Below are 20,086 nucleotides of genomic sequence, written 5' to 3' on the forward strand. Positions count from 1 at the left end.
ACACCATTTAGCACCTTATCAATGAGCTGGTGGGGTCTCAGCAGGTGTATGCCTGATGCCAAACGGATGATAGAGGTCGGTCTGCTGCAGGTGGGGCCAGAGAGGCTTCAGCAAGCCTTGGGCTGCAGGGAACCTCCCGGAGCTGGGCAAAGGTAAGGGGGAAAGATGGGGGAACAGGGAGGTGATGGGGTCAGTGGGTGCCCTATGGCAAACTGGGTTAGAGAGGGGGTTCCCTGGGAGCAGGGGCTCTGGCTGCAAAACCTGAAGGGGTGTCAACGTGGTGCTGAGACAGCAGAGATCCCAAATGTTGGTTGCTTTCTGTGATGGAAAGCGGCACAGCCTGTGCAAAGGGCTCGCAGCCACTTCCCCCGCGTTAATGAATCTGCGCTGGCCAAGCCTTTGCTCGGAGGCTGGCTCCACACCAGGTCAAGAAAGACACTCCAGAGCCAGCACGTAATTCCCTTGCAGTGGAGGAGCCAGCGGGCGGAAGGTGTCCCAGCCAGGATTTATGTTGCTTGCATTGATCGAGGCCCCAGGCACCAAAGCCTTTTTCTCCTTTCCATTTGCTCCTTCCCCTTGGCCCTGGTCCCTGCATCCCACACCTCGCACCTCTCACCCCTCTCTGCTGCCACAAGCACCCGGTGGCTGCCTCCTCCCAGCCAAACCACAGCCTGGTGTGGTTATTTATGATTGTAGCTGTGAAATGTGTTCGTGACAACCCAGAGGAGAAAATACGGGACAGCAAGAGCAAATCCACAAGCTGCCATTAGCATCCCAGGAAGAATTGCTGGGGGTAGAGGAAAGAAGAAAAAAGAGGGGGCAAAGTCTTCTTAGCAGGGACATGATGAAGAATATACGGAGTCTTCTAATTCCTGGTCTTCAGTACAGGTAGTTTTGTAGCTGCTAACCCCAAGTGCTAATTAACGGTTTTATTCCTTGTTAATTTATCATCTTCTGTCTCTTTATGCAAGCTGATTTTTGGCTCTTTCCCATCTTATGCTCAAATTAACTTGAGACTCCTCCTGGCATGCAGCAGGCAGGTCCCTGGGCTACAAGGCCCTGCTGCATGCCCCAGCTCTTGGTTTCCAGAGGGAAAAGCCCCTCTGTAGGGTGGGGATGGGGTGGCCTTCCCCTCTGCAAGCCAAATCCTACTGGCAGGTCACGTTTGCTTTACTCAGGTGCCCTTCACAGCAATATCCAACAATCCAAACCATATTCTCCACTATCACCAGCAATATCCAGTGCACGCAGCACCACCCATGGATGTTCTCAGGTTTAACTCAGGATATCAAAACGAAACAAAACAACAACAAAAACCACGCCTTGTATAAGTGATCTTCCTGCTTTAATGGGCATCAGGAGCTGGGCTGCTTGACAACAAAAAAAGATAAAGGAAAGACAAGATCTTCTGCTCCAAATAACTCCTTAAAAACTTGCTTTATGGTGGCCTAATACAGGAACAATCCATAGGTCTTCTATTTAGCAGAAGAAGCTAGGAAGTTAGAAAGACTTTAGCTGGAAATAAGGCACAGCTTTTTATAGATTATGCTGATTTTAACCACTGGATGAGCTATCAAGGGAAGCAACAGAATCTGCTTTTCTGTGTGGCCATTTCACAAAAACTGTTGTTTATAAAGAGAAGATGTGCTTTTGGCTTGATAGCACCCCAGCATGCACAGGAAGGATATTCTTCACCGGGGATCCAGTGGATTCCTTCAGTAAGCAAAGATCCAGTGGGAAACGTGGCTAATGATGGGAAGCTTACGATTTAAATTAAATGAAGTCAGCCAGTGTTTGATCTGAAGCCTTCCTGGGTTCCTTGCTAGGGCGTCATTAGGTTCATGTAAATAAATCAGACGCTGAGGCCAGGACAAATTATCAGTGTCTGGCAGCGAGACATAAGCTACTCCCTCTCCGTAAATTTCCGGGCCTCTTGGCACCGCTGAAGCCCTGTGGGAATGCCAGAGTGAGCTCTGTCCTGGAAAATGTGCGTGCTGCTTTGATGAACTGCTCAGCAGAGGTAGCAGGGGGCTGCAGCGTGAGCACAGCTCCGCAGCCTTGCCTCGCTGCGTGGCCGCTTTGGGAACGAGGCAAACTCCTGATGGCAGCAGCCTGAGAGCTCTGAGATTTTGCTTCTACTGAACCTGGTATTCACTTACATACACAAAATCATTATTGTCCTGGAAATGCCTCACCAGACGGGGCAGCAAGAAAAAGAGTGTGGTTTAACCTACAGCCCCACATCAATGGAAAGGGTAATGCTATCCAGGTGGGATGTTACCCAAACAGGACCTTAAATTTCTTCAGTACAAGGTATTTCTCTGTCACCAGGTTACTTCCCTAGAGAGTTTCTAGGCTAATCTAAAATCACCTGGGGCCATGCCTGTACTAAAAGAAGGGCTTCACATTTTTAACAGCAAGTTTCGTGCCTGGGGCTAGGGTTCTGGCTCCTCTGAGAGTTCATTTTTTCTCTGGGATGAATGATTTGTCCAGAGATACTGATGAGGAATGATCATCCTCAAGGACATAGGTTCAGACCCAGAAGAGTGAGGCAGCGTCTGCCAATTAGCCCAGCAAGACCTTGCCCTTTGTCCCTGTGTAGGAGGAGCACAAGGAAGAACTTACAGATGTTGTTGTTCCAAGAAATGCTGTTCTTCTGTGTGGCAGCTTGCACTGGAGTACACTTGAAGAGGAATGCATAAAAAAAAAAAAAATACAGTGCATGCACTTGGACATGCATGGGAGCTGCGGGTGGTGGCAATGCAGGACAGGGCTCACTCCACCCTCACCGAGCATCCCTCCGTTGAGTGCACTGCACACAGTGCAGATCCTTGGCCTCACGCCAGGCAAAACAGCTTCCTCGTCTAGTTGTACCTGCCCTGCCTTCCTCGGTACTTTTCCATTTCACTGTGAGACTGACAGACAATGTGTTCCAACAGTAAATTGTGTTCAGACAAGATTCAGAGAACAGCTTGTATCCTGGTGGGTCAATGACTTCCTCAGAGGTATAAATCTAAACCTGGGACTAGGACTTCAAGTGTTTGCAGACAGTGCCCTGAGATATTGGTTTGAATATCAATATGACATGCGATATTTCATCGCCAGCTACACGTTGCCAGCACTATGCTGGAATATTGATTCAGTACCATTTTAGAGTGAATTGAATTAACTAAATTACCATCCTCTCAGCACAGCACGATCTCAGATGAAATTTTATTATACAGGAGTCATCCCCACTTTTTGTTAATGTAATAAACATGGCAGAAGAAGACAGGGGAAGATAGGAGCAGGAAGATGCTGAGAAATTGACCAAAGCAAGGATTAGATTCACCAGCTTTAAATGCAGCGAGAGATTTCGTACAATCTAAAAATGAACACAATCCATATTTAATGTCTGTTTTGTTCCCTTTACAGAGGACAATTGCATAATTGCTCTGAACTCCAGTACTGACTAGAGCTGTATGCTGATGGTACCGACGCAGTTCTTTCTAGTGGGGACGATGTCTCACGACTGGTGCATTTTGCAGAAGGAAGAGGTGCTTTGTGAACAGTATGACTGTTTCCTTTACTCAGCTGTTGCAGCAGGAAGTTGTTTGTGGACACTAAAGACCTGGGAAAGATTGTTGTGGGAAAAAAGATTAAAATGGTGAGCATGCATTCTGTAGAGGGAACCTGCTACAATTAGGAACATTTTTCCAAAACTGATATACTGATTTCCATTTACTCAAATTCACATGAAAAAAAAAAAAGTTGAAATTTGTACTTAAAGCTTTGTGTTTCGAGACAACCACAACTACAGCTATGACTCATTTTAAGATTTTGTGCCTAACTGGCTTACAATGATTTATAACCAACAGGAACCATTCAAACTGTGTCGTAGAGATTGGTAGCGTGTGCTAAAACAGCTGGAAGCCGACTAGCAGAGTACTATGATTGCAAAAGACAAAGACTCTGGTCTCTGATTTTTGACCTGTGATGCTTTTTCTAAAAAAAAAAGAGCAGTTTCAGCACACACGGAATATCCCTGACTTTCCACTCATTGAACTGGCACTTTCATATCTTGGCTTAGAAGTCTGTAACCTCAATGTGCTTCAGTGCTTGCTCATGTGTCAAAGCCCTGAATTCATGAATTTGCCACTGCAGGGGTACAACGATAAGCACACGTGAACTAGGACTGGAGGAGTTCTGCTGGGACACAGGTGCTACCTCCTGTTGTGACTCTGCTTGTTCCGTACCTGAGGCCAGCCCTTACCTCTGGCTCTCCTGCAGAAGAGCCAGCATCTCCTGGAGTCCGGTAAGCTGTTTCACTTCCAGTCTTAAGAATTCCACCTGGGTACTCAGCTGGTTGTTCTTCCAAAGCAACTCATCTTAAGGAAACACAGTGAGGGGTCTGAGCAAAATCACCAAAAGCTGGTAAACGCATTTTTAATAAAAGCAATTCTTGATGCTAATGCGTAACAGAGTAAGTTACTATGAGCAATATTAATAACAGCCAGTTATTATTACTATCTCTTTTGTTCAAACCCTAGGTTGAATCTGTTCTAGGCACATTTTTGGATCAAAAGTTTTTTGATGTACTGCTGTACTGAGCATGCCTCTAACAGGACTGTCTGTTCTGAAAGACAAGGGGGATTGTGGAATCCATTGGCTGGAGGTTACACCGAACAAAAAAATCACTAGAGCAGCCTGTGAAGGGTTGTGGTCCTTTGTTACACAAAGCTTTTAAAACTCAGGGTGGAAGGACTGGCTAAAATGCATCCTGCAGTGACCCTGCAGCACCCAGGGCACAGAACTGTATGGCCGCTGCTACAGGGCAGCTCAGAACAGATGCTCAAACCTACTTGGCCATCAAACTTGTGAGGCTATCTCCAGTTACACAGCAGCTGTCACCGTGCATACTGACTACTAAAGTGCTGGACAAATGGAGATTAAGGCTTGGACCACTGTCAGGTTGACTGTAAGGCTAGGACAGATTGAAAATATCAGAAAATCATCTTTAGTTTGTGGGGAAGCTTGTGCTGGTCTGTCAGCAGTTAAGGAAGCCATCCGATTACGTTAGTGTTTCCTTGTTACATTAATCTTTTTCTTATTGCACAGTGTATAAAAGCTCCTAGAAAACGCATAAGTGGCATAGCTGGTACTGGCATAACGCATGAATGGTTGCATTGTGACCATTCTTGTGAGCCTTGTAAGGCCACATCAGCCACCATTTACTTGATGTACCATAGCCCAGGGGGCTATAAATGAATCCTTCCACTTCTAAAAGAATAGCTTGTACAGCTGCTAAGGAGAAGACCCCAGTTTCATTCCTTACTCTTCACAATCATTGTGAGCTTACCTTGAAGCAGAAAACAAAAGTAATTTGAACAGTCACATTGCTTACAATAAATTAAAGCTAAGTCATTTGGCCCTACCGTACATGGATGCTTGGTTCCTTTGGATGTGATAACTTGAAGCAGCAGGATGATCCATCTTGTGTAATGTGGAAGCTGAGACATGACTTTCCACCAGCCCTTTTTCTTGCTGCTGCAGCAGATATTCCAGTTGTGACAAGATAAAACAAAACCAACACAATACAATACAAGAAAACAACAAAGGGTTCCTGAATCAAGTTAGTGTTAAGAGAAATGAAACACTCTTCTGCAGTTTTGCCAATACCCGATAAGCTCCTAGAAGCCTTTCCAGTGATGCTGCTGAGCCCTCTGAACAGCGATAATGACAATGAGTGTAACATGGCATGAATTTAAGTGAACCCTTATGTCACTGCTTTGAAGTATTTGTTTGGAACACACTAAAGAAAAAAGCCATTTTCAAAGCATAGGTGTAGAAGAATAACCTAAACAAACAGTAACATCTGAAACACAAAAAGATATCCAGGCATTTTGGCAGGGAGCTTAGGTGATGTCAGAAAACAAATCTAAACAGAAATGTTTCTATGGATTTATTTTTTTTTTGAGAACTAATTGGAAACAGATTTTAGGTTTGGATTTAAACTTATCCTTGCAGCATCTGCAATGCTATCCCTGTGCTATGCATTTTAGTCTCAAGGAGTACAAGTTTGAGGCTGTAGAGCAAAGGAAGGAAAAACCTGGCATCTTCCTGCTCACATTATTGCCATGGGTTTAGCTGGTGGTCTTGAGAAAGTCATTTGACATGGTTTTTCCTGGGATTTTTAGCCAGTAGACTTCAAAGTAAATTACAAAATCAAAAGAAAGTCCTATCCTTTGAGTTCTCTTCTTCCTGCCCTCATAAATTAGCATTTTTTCCCTACTGGGACAGAGTTTTGAAAGCAATGAAGCGCTCAGCATAGGTCAACATCACAACGGGATGATCCAGGGCTCTTCTCTAGGTGGACTGCACAGATTTTGAACTCCTAGAAGGATGGGTATCTTATTGAACCCAATCATCTCATTTGCTGTCTCAGTGTGTTAGATCCACTGAGAAAGAGAGACCAGTCTTCCATTGGATCAAGACATTAATTCGTTTTGTTGCAACTCACGGCCACACGTTTGTTAAATCCAACCTGAGGAAGGGAGCAGGAGCACTGCTAGAGGCAGTCTAGTGGACCAGGACTCATCCTGTCTGTGACAGGCTGCAATAAGATCATATTGAGTAAAACAAAGCCACAGCTGAAATACATGTGCAACATCTGGGAAATGCAGTAATTTGAGCAGCTATGGCACTTGGCCCTACATGGAGGATGATAAGCTAAAACTGTTGCTAGAAGTCTTGCTGTGGAGTAGACAGGCTCACATCTTTTCTGGGTTGGACAAGAGACAAAAATCAGTAGAAACAGGCCTGTGGAGGCAGGATGATGAATGTTTGTTTGCTTGTTTTCCTGGGAACCAGAAGAAGCCAGTATGCAGCCAAACAGCTCCTCTCCGTGGCAGCTGCCCGACCAGCACAGACACTGTTAAATAATGCTAGAAATGGGGGCAAAATCTGGAAAGAATTACAATTACAAACAGGATGAGCAAGAAGGTGTTGGTTGATCCCAGCACCTGTGAGAAGAAAAGGCTTCCGACCTGCCTTGCTAAGGACAAGAGGACTACTGTGTGCTTTCCACCCTTATTCACCCCAGACTCAAGAGGAAAATGTATCAGGACTTCACCATTATCTCAGAAAAACTAGAGCAAGCCCAAAGCCCTAACTACAGCTACTCAGACATTTTCAAACAAAAGTCTTGCCAGGAGATATCAGTCCACTGAACAGGAGATACTTGCAAATAAAATATATGAGTCTCAACAAACTTCTACTACAAAAAAGGTTGGGGAGAGCAGAGACCTTGTGGGGAACCTTGGATACCCTGTCTCAGGTATTAAGGAAGTGCTCTTATTTCAAGGTGCCACAAATGTGATACTTCCCAAAAGAATCAGCCTGTTGATCCCAAATAGAAGGAGCAATCAGAATGCATGACTGGAAATCCTGCTGGAAGATGTCTTTTCTCCATATAATTAAATCAGGTGATTAATCCTTTCACAATTTCATTATTACAAGGAAGTTATCCTCATTAAAAAGTTCGCGATAAGGTCATTTTCTTACTGAATTTCCATTAGTACATTGACAAAGAAAGAGAACTAAAACCACCTACCGCAGCAGAATCCTTTCTATCGAATAGTTCAGTATTTTTAAGCTGAGTCCTTTGGACTTTGGGAATGTTTCTAGCTAAGACTGAAGAGGAGCGTCCAGCTGTCAGATGAGCATCCTGCTGTGGATCAGTACAAGCCACCAGGTGGAAAAGCAAGTCTTGGGCAGGAACTACAGAGATACAAAAAGATTTTAACAAAAATCTAAAAACTATGGTGTTTTCATACATAACATTCTGCTAACGAAAGAGTAGAACAAGGTCCCAGAATATCAGACTTGCAGTCAATAACAACAACAAAAAAGTAGAGAGGTATGGTGAAATACATTCTTGACTTTAAACACAGATTGAGAGAAAGCAGAAAAATGTTTAAGATCAAGCATCTATATGAAAAGCTTACCAAGAAAATCCTTGTTAACCAGGAGAGATCCAGGCCCATTCCAGTGACAATCCACCAGCCTCAGGAGCTGCTGAAGGACAGCTGTAACCTTGGACTCTTTTTCACTTCCAGTGGCACTCTGACCTTCTGTGACAGCAGTATCATTACTTAGCTCACTGGAAGAAGACTAATGAGAAAAAGCCAAAGCTATTTACTTTCTCAGCTGATGTCTGCAGTACATCTGCTAGCACCTCCTGCCTTAGCTGGATGCACTTAACAGGTGCTTATGCCTGCACTTTTCCAACTGGGCACAAACAAATTAGAGGCACAGGATGAAGCTGAGTTTATGTGAAAGCATACACAAATGATCTCCAGTGGACCTGCATTTTGTACAGTTTTTCAGTAGTGTATTGGAAGTGTGCTTTTTGTCACTCCCTGTGCAGTAACATCACACTGAAAATTCATGTTCTCTGTCCTAAAACCCCTTTTTCAGAATCACTGTTTTCCCTAGGCTCTGTCAGAGATAAACAGCCTCTCCCACTACATGTGCCTTCTGTTCCTGTAGCAAAGCAGGTGCCTGTTATTATAATTAATGGCAGTGACATTTATATAGTTCATTATCACATTTTTATATTTATTTTCAACATCCTATGGCATTGGAAACAAACTGAAGACATACATGGACAAACGGATAAAATTGTCTCTGCAGCCAGCTGAATGGTAAATGCAAAGTGAGTGATGATGCAGCATAGGATTTGTGCCAGGGCTTTGCATGTGAATGGGATGAACAGGACACAAAAGAGAGCCCATACAAGCCAAGAGCTACAGGACAGGTGCTCAGAGGCTTGTATAATGTATAGCATGATAAAGGGATGGGGAAAATGGTTATGTAAAACGTCTGCCTGTATTGTTCTGAAGCATAAACAGTTTAAGATTGAAGAAACTACCCCATCTGGCCCATTTCATGCTTGTTCTATACTCCTGCCTGTTATTCCTGTACTGAACATAGGAAATGACCTGTATAAATGTAGAGAAGGAAGACATCTCCCCTTAACTTCGGATACTGAGAGACAGAAAACCCACTGTCTCATTCTTACTTCACTGTGAAAAAATGTTTCTCGTTCTAAGTCTCTCTGCTCTTCAGTGGTTAACATTCGATCATTGACCCCCACTATGTGCTCCTGTAACAGCCTAGAGGCTCCTAACTTATGTCAGCCTGAAGTAGCTGGGGGGAGGATGAACAGTGAAGGCAGCAGAGACACCAGGGAACTACTTTGTTCATTGTAGCTTCTCTACTTCACATGCACACAGGAAAACAAGATGCACATCTCATAAAAGTGGCTATAAATCACTGCAGATTGAGTGCTCTTTGGTCCTAAGGTCAGTTAGAGGTGCTCAGGACAACTGTACAGGCTGCTTGCTGAAAAATTATCACAGTAGTGCCAACACTGGCTCTACACAGTTCAGCTGCTTTCAGACTGCTGGAGCAGCAGTGGATGGTTTTAGGTAGTTTTGTGCTACTGGCTTTTGAAGATGCAGAAGCTATTTTGTATTATCTGTACAGAACATTTTTATACTAGGAGATTTCCGTTAGCATCTCAATTTACACCTATGCATTTGTGAAGAACAATGACAAGTAATACAATACTTGCCTCCTTGTGAGAGTCTTTGAAGCAACAAATGGGAGACATTGGGGGATGCAGGGTCTCACTTTGCTTATATTCCACTCTAGCTGGGCTGGAGGACCTGCGAGCTGCAGGTTCTCTGACCTTCTCAGGTACTGAAGGTAGCATGGCTGGTTTCATCATTATAGACTTCAAGTTCTCCAGTAACACTTTAGCTGATAATGAAGTTGCATCTCTGAACCCTGCAGATAAAGTACAAAAATGACTGGCTAGTAGAGCAGAGCTACGGATTAGAGGCATGCAGTTTGACTATAAAGGACCACATCTTCACAAAGACACACATTTTCAAAAGTATATAGGGGATTATCCCTTTTAAACACCAATGTCTTGTTGATTTCGGCATAAATTAGTCATCCAAACGCCATCAAGGATCTGTGTTTTTGACTGTCAACAAGCTGGATAGAAGTGTGTATTTCACTTAGAAGAGTCCTAAAATTAATCTATTGACCACAGATTTTGGAAATGAAATACATGAAAACAACTTCATAATAGTCTGAGATTACGAAAGAAGAAGCCTCTCACAGGTACTACTTTTTTTTTTTTTACCTGACTTGATGTTTAAAGGATTTTTGTGTTTAATCTCTGTTTCAGTGAGCTGTGTGAGTGTACTGCCGCTGGCAGTCTGCGAAGACGTATTCATTTCTGTAGGAAGCCTCCCACCATACTCCCTGTGGCCCTTGATCCTCTCGCCACTCTGAGGTTTCTGGGCAAGGTGCCCATGCTGGGGAGAAGAGGTCACAGAGACATGGTAAAAATCATCAAAATTGCTTAGTCTGGCATCTCTGGATGACTTATTTGAGTGATTTATATTCGTGTCACTCAAACTCAATCTCTTTGTAGAAGATATATCCTGGCTAAGTTCACAGGTGCTAGACTTCTGAATTGTGTCCATCTCTGGGGAGGAGCTGAAAGTTTTACTGTCTGAGAAGACCACGTGCAGACCTCCTGCTCTCATTTTCTCTGGGGTGCGCAGGGATGAACGCAGTTGTGAACATGATGATAGGTCTGGAAAGAAGTAAAAACATTACAGTGTGAAGAAAAAAAAACTAATAACTGCAACACAGTCATATAAAGCACATTTTGACTTGTGTTTTCCTTCCAATCTTAGATAAGTGAAAGAAACTAGACCTCTTAATAACACCTGTGTCCACAGTATGACTTCTGCTGCTGCTGTATCATGCTGCAAAGGTTCAGGAGTACAACAGGATAAACACTCAATAGACTGCCAAAACCACATAGATTTGAGGGTTTTAGCATTGCTGGAATCAGTGTGGAAAAGTCATTTCAATATGTCAATATGTCATATGCAGAAAGGGAACACTCGATTTGCCACCATTAGGCTGAAACTCACTTGGAAAATTCAACCTGAGCTGGACTCCAGTATAGAAATTGGGAAAACACATTAAGTTAGCTACCTGTGGCTTGATGTGCATTAGAAAGGAAATCACTGGAAGCACGGAGAATGTTTTTTCAGGAGAGATTAAAAAAAAAAAAAAAGAAAATAAAGAGTTGGTCTGACCGTGGAGATAAGACATGATAACAAAGATAGGTCCTCTCCCTAGCAGTAAAATCTCCCCAGCATGGAACAGGCATGTGTGCCTCTGTCAGACCCTTTCCAAATCTTCAAGAACTTCCTTTCCACTAGCTGCAAGAGCAGCCACAGACAGCACAGTTACCCACCAGGATTTAAGACTTCCCTAAGCTTTAGGTTCTTTCGATGATTTATTTCCTTTTTGTTTGTATTTTCCAAGTGACTGTCCTTTGGAATACAACAAGAATGAGAAATCCCACCAGTCTAGTTTGGGATCAAACCCCACGTGAGCACAGATGCATTCTCTAAAGATTTACAGTTTAATGTTTAGCTAAGTATAGGTAAAGCTCATAGCATAGGCACTGTTTAAACACAGAATCTGTCTGATAGCAAAGTTTTTAAACTGTGAATAGATTCAAACCGGAGAGGACAACAGTGACCATCCAGCCTCCTGTATAACCCAGGGCACAAAACTACCCTGAATTAACCATACACAAGAAATCCAGCTTTGACTAAAACATTCTCAGTGTCAAAATCTCGCTGTATTGATAATGCAACGAAAAGTACCAGTTTTTGCGCTGACATCTTTAGATACTGAAGACATCCTTCCGCTTACTGCGTGGCTCTTCATTATATTCTCCCTAGAGCAGCAACATAAAACAGTTGATTTAATGGAATTTTAAGTGGAGTCAGGTATAAAACATGAGTCTGACCAGCAGGAGCTGGTGGATAACACGATTAGACTCTTTACATCCACATTGTACCCTGGCGCACAGTTGAAGACGCATCATGCTTGGATGTATGTACAACCCCCAAAATCAATACAAATGCTAGTCCCAGAATGGGGTTATTGTTTTATACATTTATTTATATATTAGCATTTAATTATGTATTCAGTTCTGTTTATTAATTTATCAATAGCTATTCATAATCCAAAAGGATTTTTTTTATGTTATCTGCCATTGTTTAGCATTAGTAAATACAATTACGTTAAAAGCCTTGATAAAATTTGTAGATTGATTTAGTTTGCTTGCAGAATTGGTATAAACCATTAAAATGATGGTGATATGAACATTTCCAACCTACCTAATTTTCAGTTACTTTTCACATCTGTGAAGCAGCAGCTGTTTAAATTGCATTTCTAATAACTCACCAGCTCTGTGCACACAGCTGTAACCTGTGTGATCAGCTAATTTCCCCAGCATTCACCCAGACCAGGTGAGAAGAAGGATGTTGCAGTGGAATGTGTGGGTTTCTTCATCTCACTGGTCTTTGAATTCACTTGGTTGTCTTTCATCTGGATTTCTAGAACATGATTCCTTCAGCTGAAAAGTAAGGTGAGCTACTCTGAGATTTTCCTGGAGGCTTAGAGTGGGATCTTTATCTAAAGCCCTTCTTAAAATTCCCTGCTCTCTGTTTTTTTTTTTTTTTTGGTGAAAACTAAAAGTATTGCATGCTAATGATGATTAGGTAATGAAATGTTATGTTCTTATCTTTTTTATTATTATTATTCCTCACCCTTGCTTTGCACCTTCTTTCTATTTTATCTAAGAAAAATGACATGAACAGAATGTGATTAACAAAATCTATCAAATTACCATTGTGTTTTTAAGGTAAATCAGCACCCTGCCCCTTCTAATGGGCAGCAGGAGGGTCTTATAGGGAACCTTACAGCTGAGCTCCCTTGTCCTGTGGCTGTTACAGAGGTCAGAAAAACATCAAATGTAGTAAAATACACCCTGAAGTCACTCATGACAACTGATTTTAAAACAGAGTCTCTCTAGAGCACACATCTTAATATTAGAAGATTAGCATGCTGTTTGTAACTACAACAGTGAATTTAAATGGGATGTGATCACCAGGTGTAGAAACACTAACAGTTTCTAAGGAGATTTGCTTTCATGGACTTAAATAAAACCAAGTGTCCTTGCTCCTGAATCACTTCTGGATTTTATAATGCCACTGGGGAAAAACACCACCACCACCAAGTAATGTTTAAATCATCATTTTCAGCAGTAATTGAGGAAACGGAAAAGAAACTGAGGTGCAGCTTTGTAGAGATAACAGCCTTTTATTTTATAGACTTGTCCTGGTGCCTTTTGTATTCAGCTGTCTCATTTTGGGGGTCAAATAACGCAGAATTTCTTCCCCTGCTGAACTGAGGCAGCTCTGGGCGCAGCAGCAGCAACCTGTTCTGGCTCTTCACCCTTTAACCTATCTTCGCAGCCATAATTTAGCATAAGATCAGAGACCACCGAGGGTAAAACAAAATCCCTCTGGGGCCCCTTTATATTTCGGGTGGTCTTTTCATCGTGCTTCATGGTACAAGCGCTACTTTAAAGTTCCTTGTGTACGCATATCTTGTGGTTAGCAATGGGAGCAACAGGATTGCGGCTTGCTTTTTGTCGAGGAGCACCAAGGGCTGCGGTCCCACAGCCAGGGCAGCCCTACACGCCCCCACTGCCAGCATTCCCGGCCCCATATGGCACAAGGGGGCTCCAGACCCCTCACACCCCGTCCCCCAGCCCGGCCGGTACCTGCCTGGAGCCCGGGGCGCTCCCGCCGCAGGCCTCGCCCGTTGCCCTCCCGGCCGTTGCCCGGCACCGGCGGCTGAGGCGCGGCCGCCATGGTAGGGGCAGGGCCGGGGGAGGCTCCGCTTCCCTCAGCCAGCCCCGAGGCTGCTTGTGGGGGGCCGGGGGGCTCGGTCCTCGTTCCTCGGTCGGCCCCCAGCTGGCAGCCGGCCCGTGGGCATCGGGGGCTGGCTGGAGGAAGCGGCCTGAGAGGGGCTGGCAGTGGGGAGGTGATGGTGAAAGATGGGGTGGGGACAAAAAATCCTATAGCGGCACCCCAGATGGATCACTTCTTGCTGGTTTCGTGAGCAAGATCAGCCCGAGGTCCTGCTGGCCACCAGAGCCCTCATGAGGGAGCTGGGAGCAGCGGTGTGTGCTGTTTGCTGCTGCCCCTAAATGCTGGGAACGAGCCTCTAGAAATACCCAGGCTTTGGTCACTTTTTAAAACTAGTTTTCATCTTTTTTGCTTGGCCAGATCTTTCATGTTTTCTCCGCAAATACTTGATTTGAAATTGCCAGGTGCTATCAGCGTTATGAAGCTGAGAACACCTGTGAAAAGCCAAGGCTAAGAGCACTTTGTGGCCAGCGTAACTCTGGTTGTGCAGCATTGCCACAGTGACCACCAGCAGCACCTTCAGCTTTGATTTGCAGCTCCCTCAAGAAGCTACAGTTCCTACGTTCAATAACAGTTATTTTTTTCCCCGTCCTTTTCCAGATTTCCTTTTGACTCCCTGTCTGTAGCCGCTTGAATGAGAAATAGCCTAAAAATACCACCTATTTTCCCCCACTTGTTCCTGCTGCAAGAATCGCATCCTCCATTGTCAACACAAACACTGTCTCCTTGGCTTTCCAGGCTAGCCACTGTGGCTAAGGAGTGCAGGCTGCTTTTGTTTTCAGGCTTGAATTCTGTTTTTGTAAGCCACAGACTAATACATCTCAGTGTGATACAACAACAAGAAACAGTTGGCCGCAGACCAATAACTGTGTTTCCTTCCTGCTGCTCGGAGTAGTGTGGGAGGGTATACAAGCATTTATTTGTGTTTTATTACTGTCTTGTCATAACAAAATTACTGTAGCTTACTTAGCTGGAGTTGGTTCAAACCCGAATACAAATTGTAACAATCAAGAAGTTTTCTGCCTGAAATGTAGTTCATTTTATTTGTAAATTTAAAGAAGACGTGTCTTGTATTTCAGTTGTAGACCAGGTTGTTCTAAGGTTTAACTGTATAAAAGCATGCAATTTGTTAACTTTTCACATCCCTCAATCCATATTAACTAAGGAATATGCATGCACAAATGATTAAGAATGTAAAGCCCTTGGGCATTTGCCCCATACTTAATTTTTTGATGAGCTGCTTCAAAACATATGGTGTGGATGCTTCCACAGGAGGGAAATAAAATGCAAGGTCCAATGGAGTTTTAAAATAAAATGCCTTTTTTTTTTTTTTTTTCTTTATTCCAGAATTCACAGGTTCATTCTTGCCTGTTGATATGTTTTCCTTTTCTTTTGAAGGAACCAGAGAATATTATTGAATCTGCAGAAGAAGAGTCAATTAATTTTAATGTTGGTGGCTGGTATTTCTCAATTCCCAAAAGTAAAGTCGCTCAATTTCCTGAATCTCCATTATGGAAAGCAGCTGCTGTACAAGACCAGTCTGAAAATCTAAGATTATTTATTGACCACGATGGTTTTATATTTAGGCACCTTCACTATTACATGCAGACTTCAAAAGTATCTTTTTTCAGCTGTGATGAATTTAATTTATTATATGAGCAAGCATTAATTTTTCAGCTGACACCTCTAGTACAGGTAAAGTGGGGAATTCTATGTAGTTCTTCTTTCTCTCTCTCTCTCTCTATATATATATATTTGTTATTCTTTGATAATACTCACTGTAAAAGGATGTCAAGGATACTTTACATGTATGATTTTAACAATGTTTGCAGTAGTTATCCAAACAAGTAGTTTTGGCATTCAATTTGTCTGTCATGGACAGTGAATACGGACAATGTCCACATTTGATGCTTGACCTTTCTGTCAGGGCTCATTCAACTTTTATTACTTGTTTATTTGCTAAAATTAAAGCAAGCAGAGGCTTTTATCCACCGACAGCTATGCTCAGCATTTTATAACAATTATATTGACCAGTCTTGTTGAATATGAACCCTCTAATCTGAAAAAAAATAAAATAAAAAATAAGTGGGATTACCACCCATTCTGTTGTTCCCTGAAAAGGTTCAGTTTGCCAGAAAAGAAATTCATCCCAGTAGGACGTCACTGAATTCATTGTTCAAACAGGGAAATAATACTTCTTCCTCTCCTCCTATTCTGTAGTTGCATAAATAGACATATTAAATGGAGATTTTAATGTTCAATTTACTGCTTATCTACAAGAATTATGTATTGAAATTGAATTGTGATTTTGAATTGTATCAGTGAAGGCTGAGTCCATACTTCCTGCATGGATGAACTGTGCATTTTCATGTGTTAGTATTTGCATTTCCTCTAAGTTTAAACTCTGAATTTCTTTTATTTTTTTTCCTTTTTTTTTTTTTTTTGTACTATTTATCAAGTTCTCTCAAAAATACTATAGTGTTTAACATGTTTAGCCCAAAATGTTAGCATTTTGGGTTTAACATTAACATTTTTGGATTTTTTATTTTATTTTTTTTTTTAGGACCGTATTTAAAGATGTAACATCTCCAAATAGGTTGGGAGAGGAAGACCACCAAACCTCAGTAGTCTGTTGTGTTAACAAACAGTACACAATCACATATTTAACATGGAGCTACTGTGGTATGGCCAGGAACACGCTTCACTGAACTAGAATTCTTGAAGTTTCTGGCTTTTAAGTGATTGTCAGTGCAACATTATTAATTTCATGAAGGTATATTACACCTGTGCTTTAGTAGTCGTAACTGTAGCTCTAAATTTACTTCATATTTAATAGCCTGCAAAAGTATGTAACCATTTGTTCCAGGTTTAAAATAATTTATCATTCCATAAAAGATTAGGAAATTAGACTGTTAACAATTACTATAATTGAGCCAAACATCAATTCCCTCTTAGAATCATTGAATTCCTTCAGCTTATAATAAAGATCTTATTTAAAAAGAGCTCACTGCTGTGTTTTTGGCTTTTTCTGTTGTGTACCTTTACACATGCTAACGTTCTGTCTTGAATTCCAGAACCAGAATACAAAGAAATACCATCAGAACTCAAATGCTGCAAAAAGAATTGGCTTTTTCTGAATATATAAATTATTTATATTACACATGCAATATTCCTCACACTTTCATTCCAGGTACTTTAAGTTATCTAAAAATCAGGAATCAAATGTATGCTTATTCAAATGTATGCTTATTCTTGTCCATGTACCATATTCCATGACATATGGATGTCAACTATGGCATGGCAGCATGGATTAAGTTCTTTCCCATGCCTACTTTTTTTTGGTTAATTATTTGAGTTGAAATACTAAACAGAAAAAATGTCTGTATTTTAACAGATCTTAGATAATTCGAAGGAGGAGAAACATGATTTATGTGTCCGACCTGACGATATACCAGTAGCTCAAAGAACATCTCCGAGTTACTGGAGAACGCGAAAAAGTACCAGCAAGCCCTCAGAGGTTTCTCCCAAAATAAAAGCATTCACAGGTAAGTGTTCCAGACCCTTTTCCAGGGTTCTGTCAAGTGCAGCGAGTGCTTTTATCACTCAGATGCCTTGGCAGGGTTACCTCTAGTTGTAGATGTGTGCTTGCATTTGGACCAGTTCAGAATTTTTGGTTACAGAAACACTAGAAGGATTTAAATTTCTTGCCCTATTTTTGCGCATCATTTTCCAGATGTTTGATCACATCTTGATCATATCACTCTTGATAGGGTGTTTTCATCTTCAACGGCTCTTTCTCACTCTTTGTGTAGGAAATTTCGTATTTGGAGCTTGATAATTCTTTTGCATCCTTAGGATTGTCCATAGACCATTAGTTTGTTGCAAGCCAGGAACATTTTGGAGTTTTGAAAAGGTTTTCTTGTCATCTTTGCTTCTGTATTCATCATTATTTAAATAAATAAGAAACACCACACAAATATTTTATTGATTTGTGCTGGGCTAGCATGTAGCTATAACACTATTTTGGGGGGAATGTTAAGTGTTGCACAAAGTTAATGCACTTTTATTAACTTTGCTGTACTAGAGCCAGGTCATTTGAATTCCATTTTTCTTTATTTATCTATTGATTTTTCTGCAACTTTCTTTGCCTAGGTTTACATGAAAGTGCTCCCCTAGGGCTAGTGGATACACCTTTACTTGATACAGAAGAAGAAGTGAATTACTGTTTTTTGCCACTAGATTTAGTGAGAAAATATCCTGTGCTAGTTAACGATGACAATTTGCTGTGGCTGCTTGAGAATGCAGTCCTGATTGAATGTGGATGCAGTGAGTTCCGTTTCATAGGTAACTATGCTTTTTTAAATTATTATTATGACATGTCTAAATCATTTTAATTAAACTATTTCTATCCATCTTCAATAATACTTCTTAATACTTCTTTAAAAATCAGAATATTTTATTTTTTTTTCTTTTTGGTTTAGTTTTACTGCTCTGTTTACAACTAACAAGCAAAGCATCTACCAAGTGGCTTCCAGAGTACATGTACCTAAAACTACCTACTTATGGTCCTACTTATTTGTCTTTACTAATCCAATGGTTTTCTGAACTGAAATGTATTAATGGCATCAAGGACCAGAACTGCTGTTTACAACTGGTAATTAAGAAAGATAAAACTTAATGTAGTGACTCTAAATGTTCACCCACTCTTGTATCTTTTTTGCTAGCAAAAAAAAAAAAAGTCATTTGTTCATGAAATAGTACTCCACTTTCAAAAAAAGACAAGTACATCTCAGAAGTATGGCAGGACCAAATAAATCCTCCATCAGAAATGTATTTCATCCTCAGAGGGCTCAGTAAAGATGAGAAAAGAAATTGCTGGAGTTTTGCTCTGCTAGTCCTATGGATAAATTCTGATTTTAGCCTATGGGAAAACTCATTTAAGTACACATTGGGAGGGGGCTGTGCCCAGGGAAAAGAATCAGCCAAACAAACAGGAAACCTCTTACAAGAATTTCTTAGGCTGCTCTGATAAACAAAGCTAGCCTGATTCTGTGCTTCCCTGTCATTTATGCTGTATCAGGTCTCCTCCAGCACAAACCTAGTTTTCAGGATTTTGTTTCAAAGGCAGTATTTCCTGGTGCAGATTTATTATCTGCTGCATGTGTGTCTAAGTGTGAATAGTAACACCAAGGGAAGTTGCAAGAAACTGTTTTTGCTAGATCTGAGCACTGGACAGCGGACGCCAACACACTTCCAATATTTTATTTTTATTTTCAAGTTAACTTTCTCCGCTCAGAGAAGCTCTTGTTGCCCGATGACTTCTCCAGCATCGATGTCTTGGAGGAAGAAGTTTTACTTCTGGGAATTCCTGAACTTATAGATGCTTTGAGGATCTATAGAGGTACTATAGCTTATTATCCATAGAGGTAACATAATGCACATTGGAACAGGCTGCTCAGGGGCTTTGGAGTCTCCTTCCTTGGAGATCTCAGAAGATATTCTGATGTGTCCCTGCGCACCCTAGAGGTGCACCCAGGAGGAAGGACCTCCTTCCAGGCTAAATTCTGTGCTTCTGCGGTGGCTTGCTGTTGGACCTATTGCCACCATTCCTGTTCCAAACATCCCATTTCATAACGACAACCTTAAAACCACCATGTACAAGAAAGAAAATCCAGCGAAGTCGCCTTAGGAAGGGTGGGAAATAGGGTTGCAATTATCAATCAGTGCCTGATTGGGACCTGACACCCCTCGTGCATCTCCTTGGTTGGCAGGCAGCGGCGCGGTGGGGAGAGGCGCTGGCAGGCGGCGGGGCGCGGTGGGGCGGTGGGCGCCCCTCTTCTGCCTGGCGCTGGGGCTGCTGTCGCGATATCCCGACTCAGTCCTCGGACAGCTCCGCATGAGCGGCGACCTGCGGCGGCTCCACGTCTGCGGCACCGGCAGCCTCTTCCAGCACGCCAGGTAGGCGGCAGGCAGCCCCCCGGGGGTCGCCCCGGAGCTGGGGGAGCGGTGGGCATCTTTGGAGCCAAAACCGGGTGCTCTTCCCATGAGTCCGACCTTTGGAAATCACGGTGTTCATTAACTCAGCTCGCACATAACTGCAATTACAGGAGCAATCATGTCCTGTTATATTGCAGGCTGATAAGCCTCAAATTCCAAAGCGATACGGGGATTTTTTTTATTATCATCATTTATTTTCAGGCGATAACATCCCTAAAACTTAA

At 42.2% G+C, this 20,086-nt stretch overlaps 2 protein-coding genes and 1 long non-coding RNA gene across 15 annotated transcripts in view; 2 read left to right on the forward strand and 1 right to left on the reverse strand.

Moving 5' to 3' along the window:
* Window positions 1-4,305, forward strand: LOC140003514 (uncharacterized). Its single transcript, XR_011812316.1, has 3 exons — window positions 1-152; window positions 3,415-3,646; window positions 4,144-4,305. It is a non-coding gene; the product is annotated as an uncharacterized lncRNA (long non-coding RNA).
* On the reverse strand, window positions 3,186-13,971 carry LRRC36 (leucine rich repeat containing 36). Of its 5 annotated transcripts, none has more exons than XM_072043917.1 (9): window positions 13,718-13,959; window positions 11,748-11,817; window positions 10,196-10,654; window positions 9,617-9,831; window positions 7,986-8,151; window positions 7,592-7,758; window positions 5,415-5,526; window positions 4,253-4,367; window positions 3,186-3,610 (listed from the first exon to the last, which is right to left on the reverse strand). In XM_072043917.1, exons 2-9 carry the CDS (start codon window positions 11,809-11,811, stop codon window positions 3,409-3,411), a joined length of 1,500 nt encoding a protein of 499 aa, XP_071900018.1. In that variant the 5' UTR covers window positions 11,812-11,817; window positions 13,718-13,959; the 3' UTR covers window positions 3,186-3,408. The 5 variants fall into 5 exon arrangements, with proteins under 5 accessions (XP_071900018.1, XP_038041407.2, XP_071900017.1 ...); XM_038185479.2 differs by having other exon boundaries at window positions 11,748-11,821; XM_072043916.1 differs by lacking the exon at window positions 13,718-13,959 and adding an exon at window positions 12,334-12,473 and having other exon boundaries at window positions 11,748-11,821.
* Window positions 12,429-20,086, forward strand: part of KCTD19 (potassium channel tetramerization domain containing 19) — a 21,422-nt gene continuing 13,764 nt past the window's right edge. For 3 of the 9 annotated variants that reach the window (XR_011812310.1, XR_005268848.2, XM_027465939.3), the window contains exons 1-6: window positions 14,005-14,119; window positions 15,264-15,560; window positions 17,260-17,410; window positions 18,018-18,209; window positions 19,144-19,266; window positions 19,637-19,823. Coding sequence is in view for 1 of the 9 variants with exons in the window: in XM_027465939.3 (XP_027321740.3) it covers window positions 14,099-14,119; window positions 15,264-15,560; window positions 17,260-17,410; window positions 18,018-18,209; window positions 19,144-19,266; window positions 19,637-19,823 (971 nt within the window). In the remaining 8 variants the exon portion in view is untranslated. Of the gene's footprint in view, window positions 12,518-13,719; window positions 13,810-13,986; window positions 14,770-15,263; window positions 15,561-16,428; window positions 16,639-17,259; window positions 17,411-18,017; window positions 18,210-19,143; window positions 19,267-19,636; window positions 19,824-20,086 lie in introns of those variants that run through there. The other 6 variants (XR_011812312.1, XR_005268849.2, XR_011812313.1 and 3 more) reach the window with 5 other exon arrangements.

The sequence above is a fragment of the Anas platyrhynchos genome, chromosome 12 (genome assembly GCF_047663525.1).
Source record: "Anas platyrhynchos isolate ZD024472 breed Pekin duck chromosome 12, IASCAAS_PekinDuck_T2T, whole genome shotgun sequence".
NCBI lineage: Eukaryota > Metazoa > Chordata > Aves > Anseriformes > Anatidae > Anas > Anas platyrhynchos.

Excerpts from the sequence above, each read along its gene's own strand:
- LRRC36 (XM_072043914.1), bottom strand. The coding sequence starts at position 13,808 with ATGGCGGCCGCGCCTCAGCCGCCGGTGCCGGGCAACGGCCGGGAGGGC. Across the intron at positions 9,832-10,195 it reads TCCTTTAAACATCAAGTCAG|GGTTCAGAGATGCAACTTCA; the intron begins GTAAAAAAAAAA and ends CTTTATCTGCAG. Across the intron at positions 4,368-5,414 it reads GAACCAAGCATCCATGTACG|ATGAGTTGCTTTGGAAGAAC; the intron begins GTAGGGCCAAAT and ends TGTTTCCTTAAG.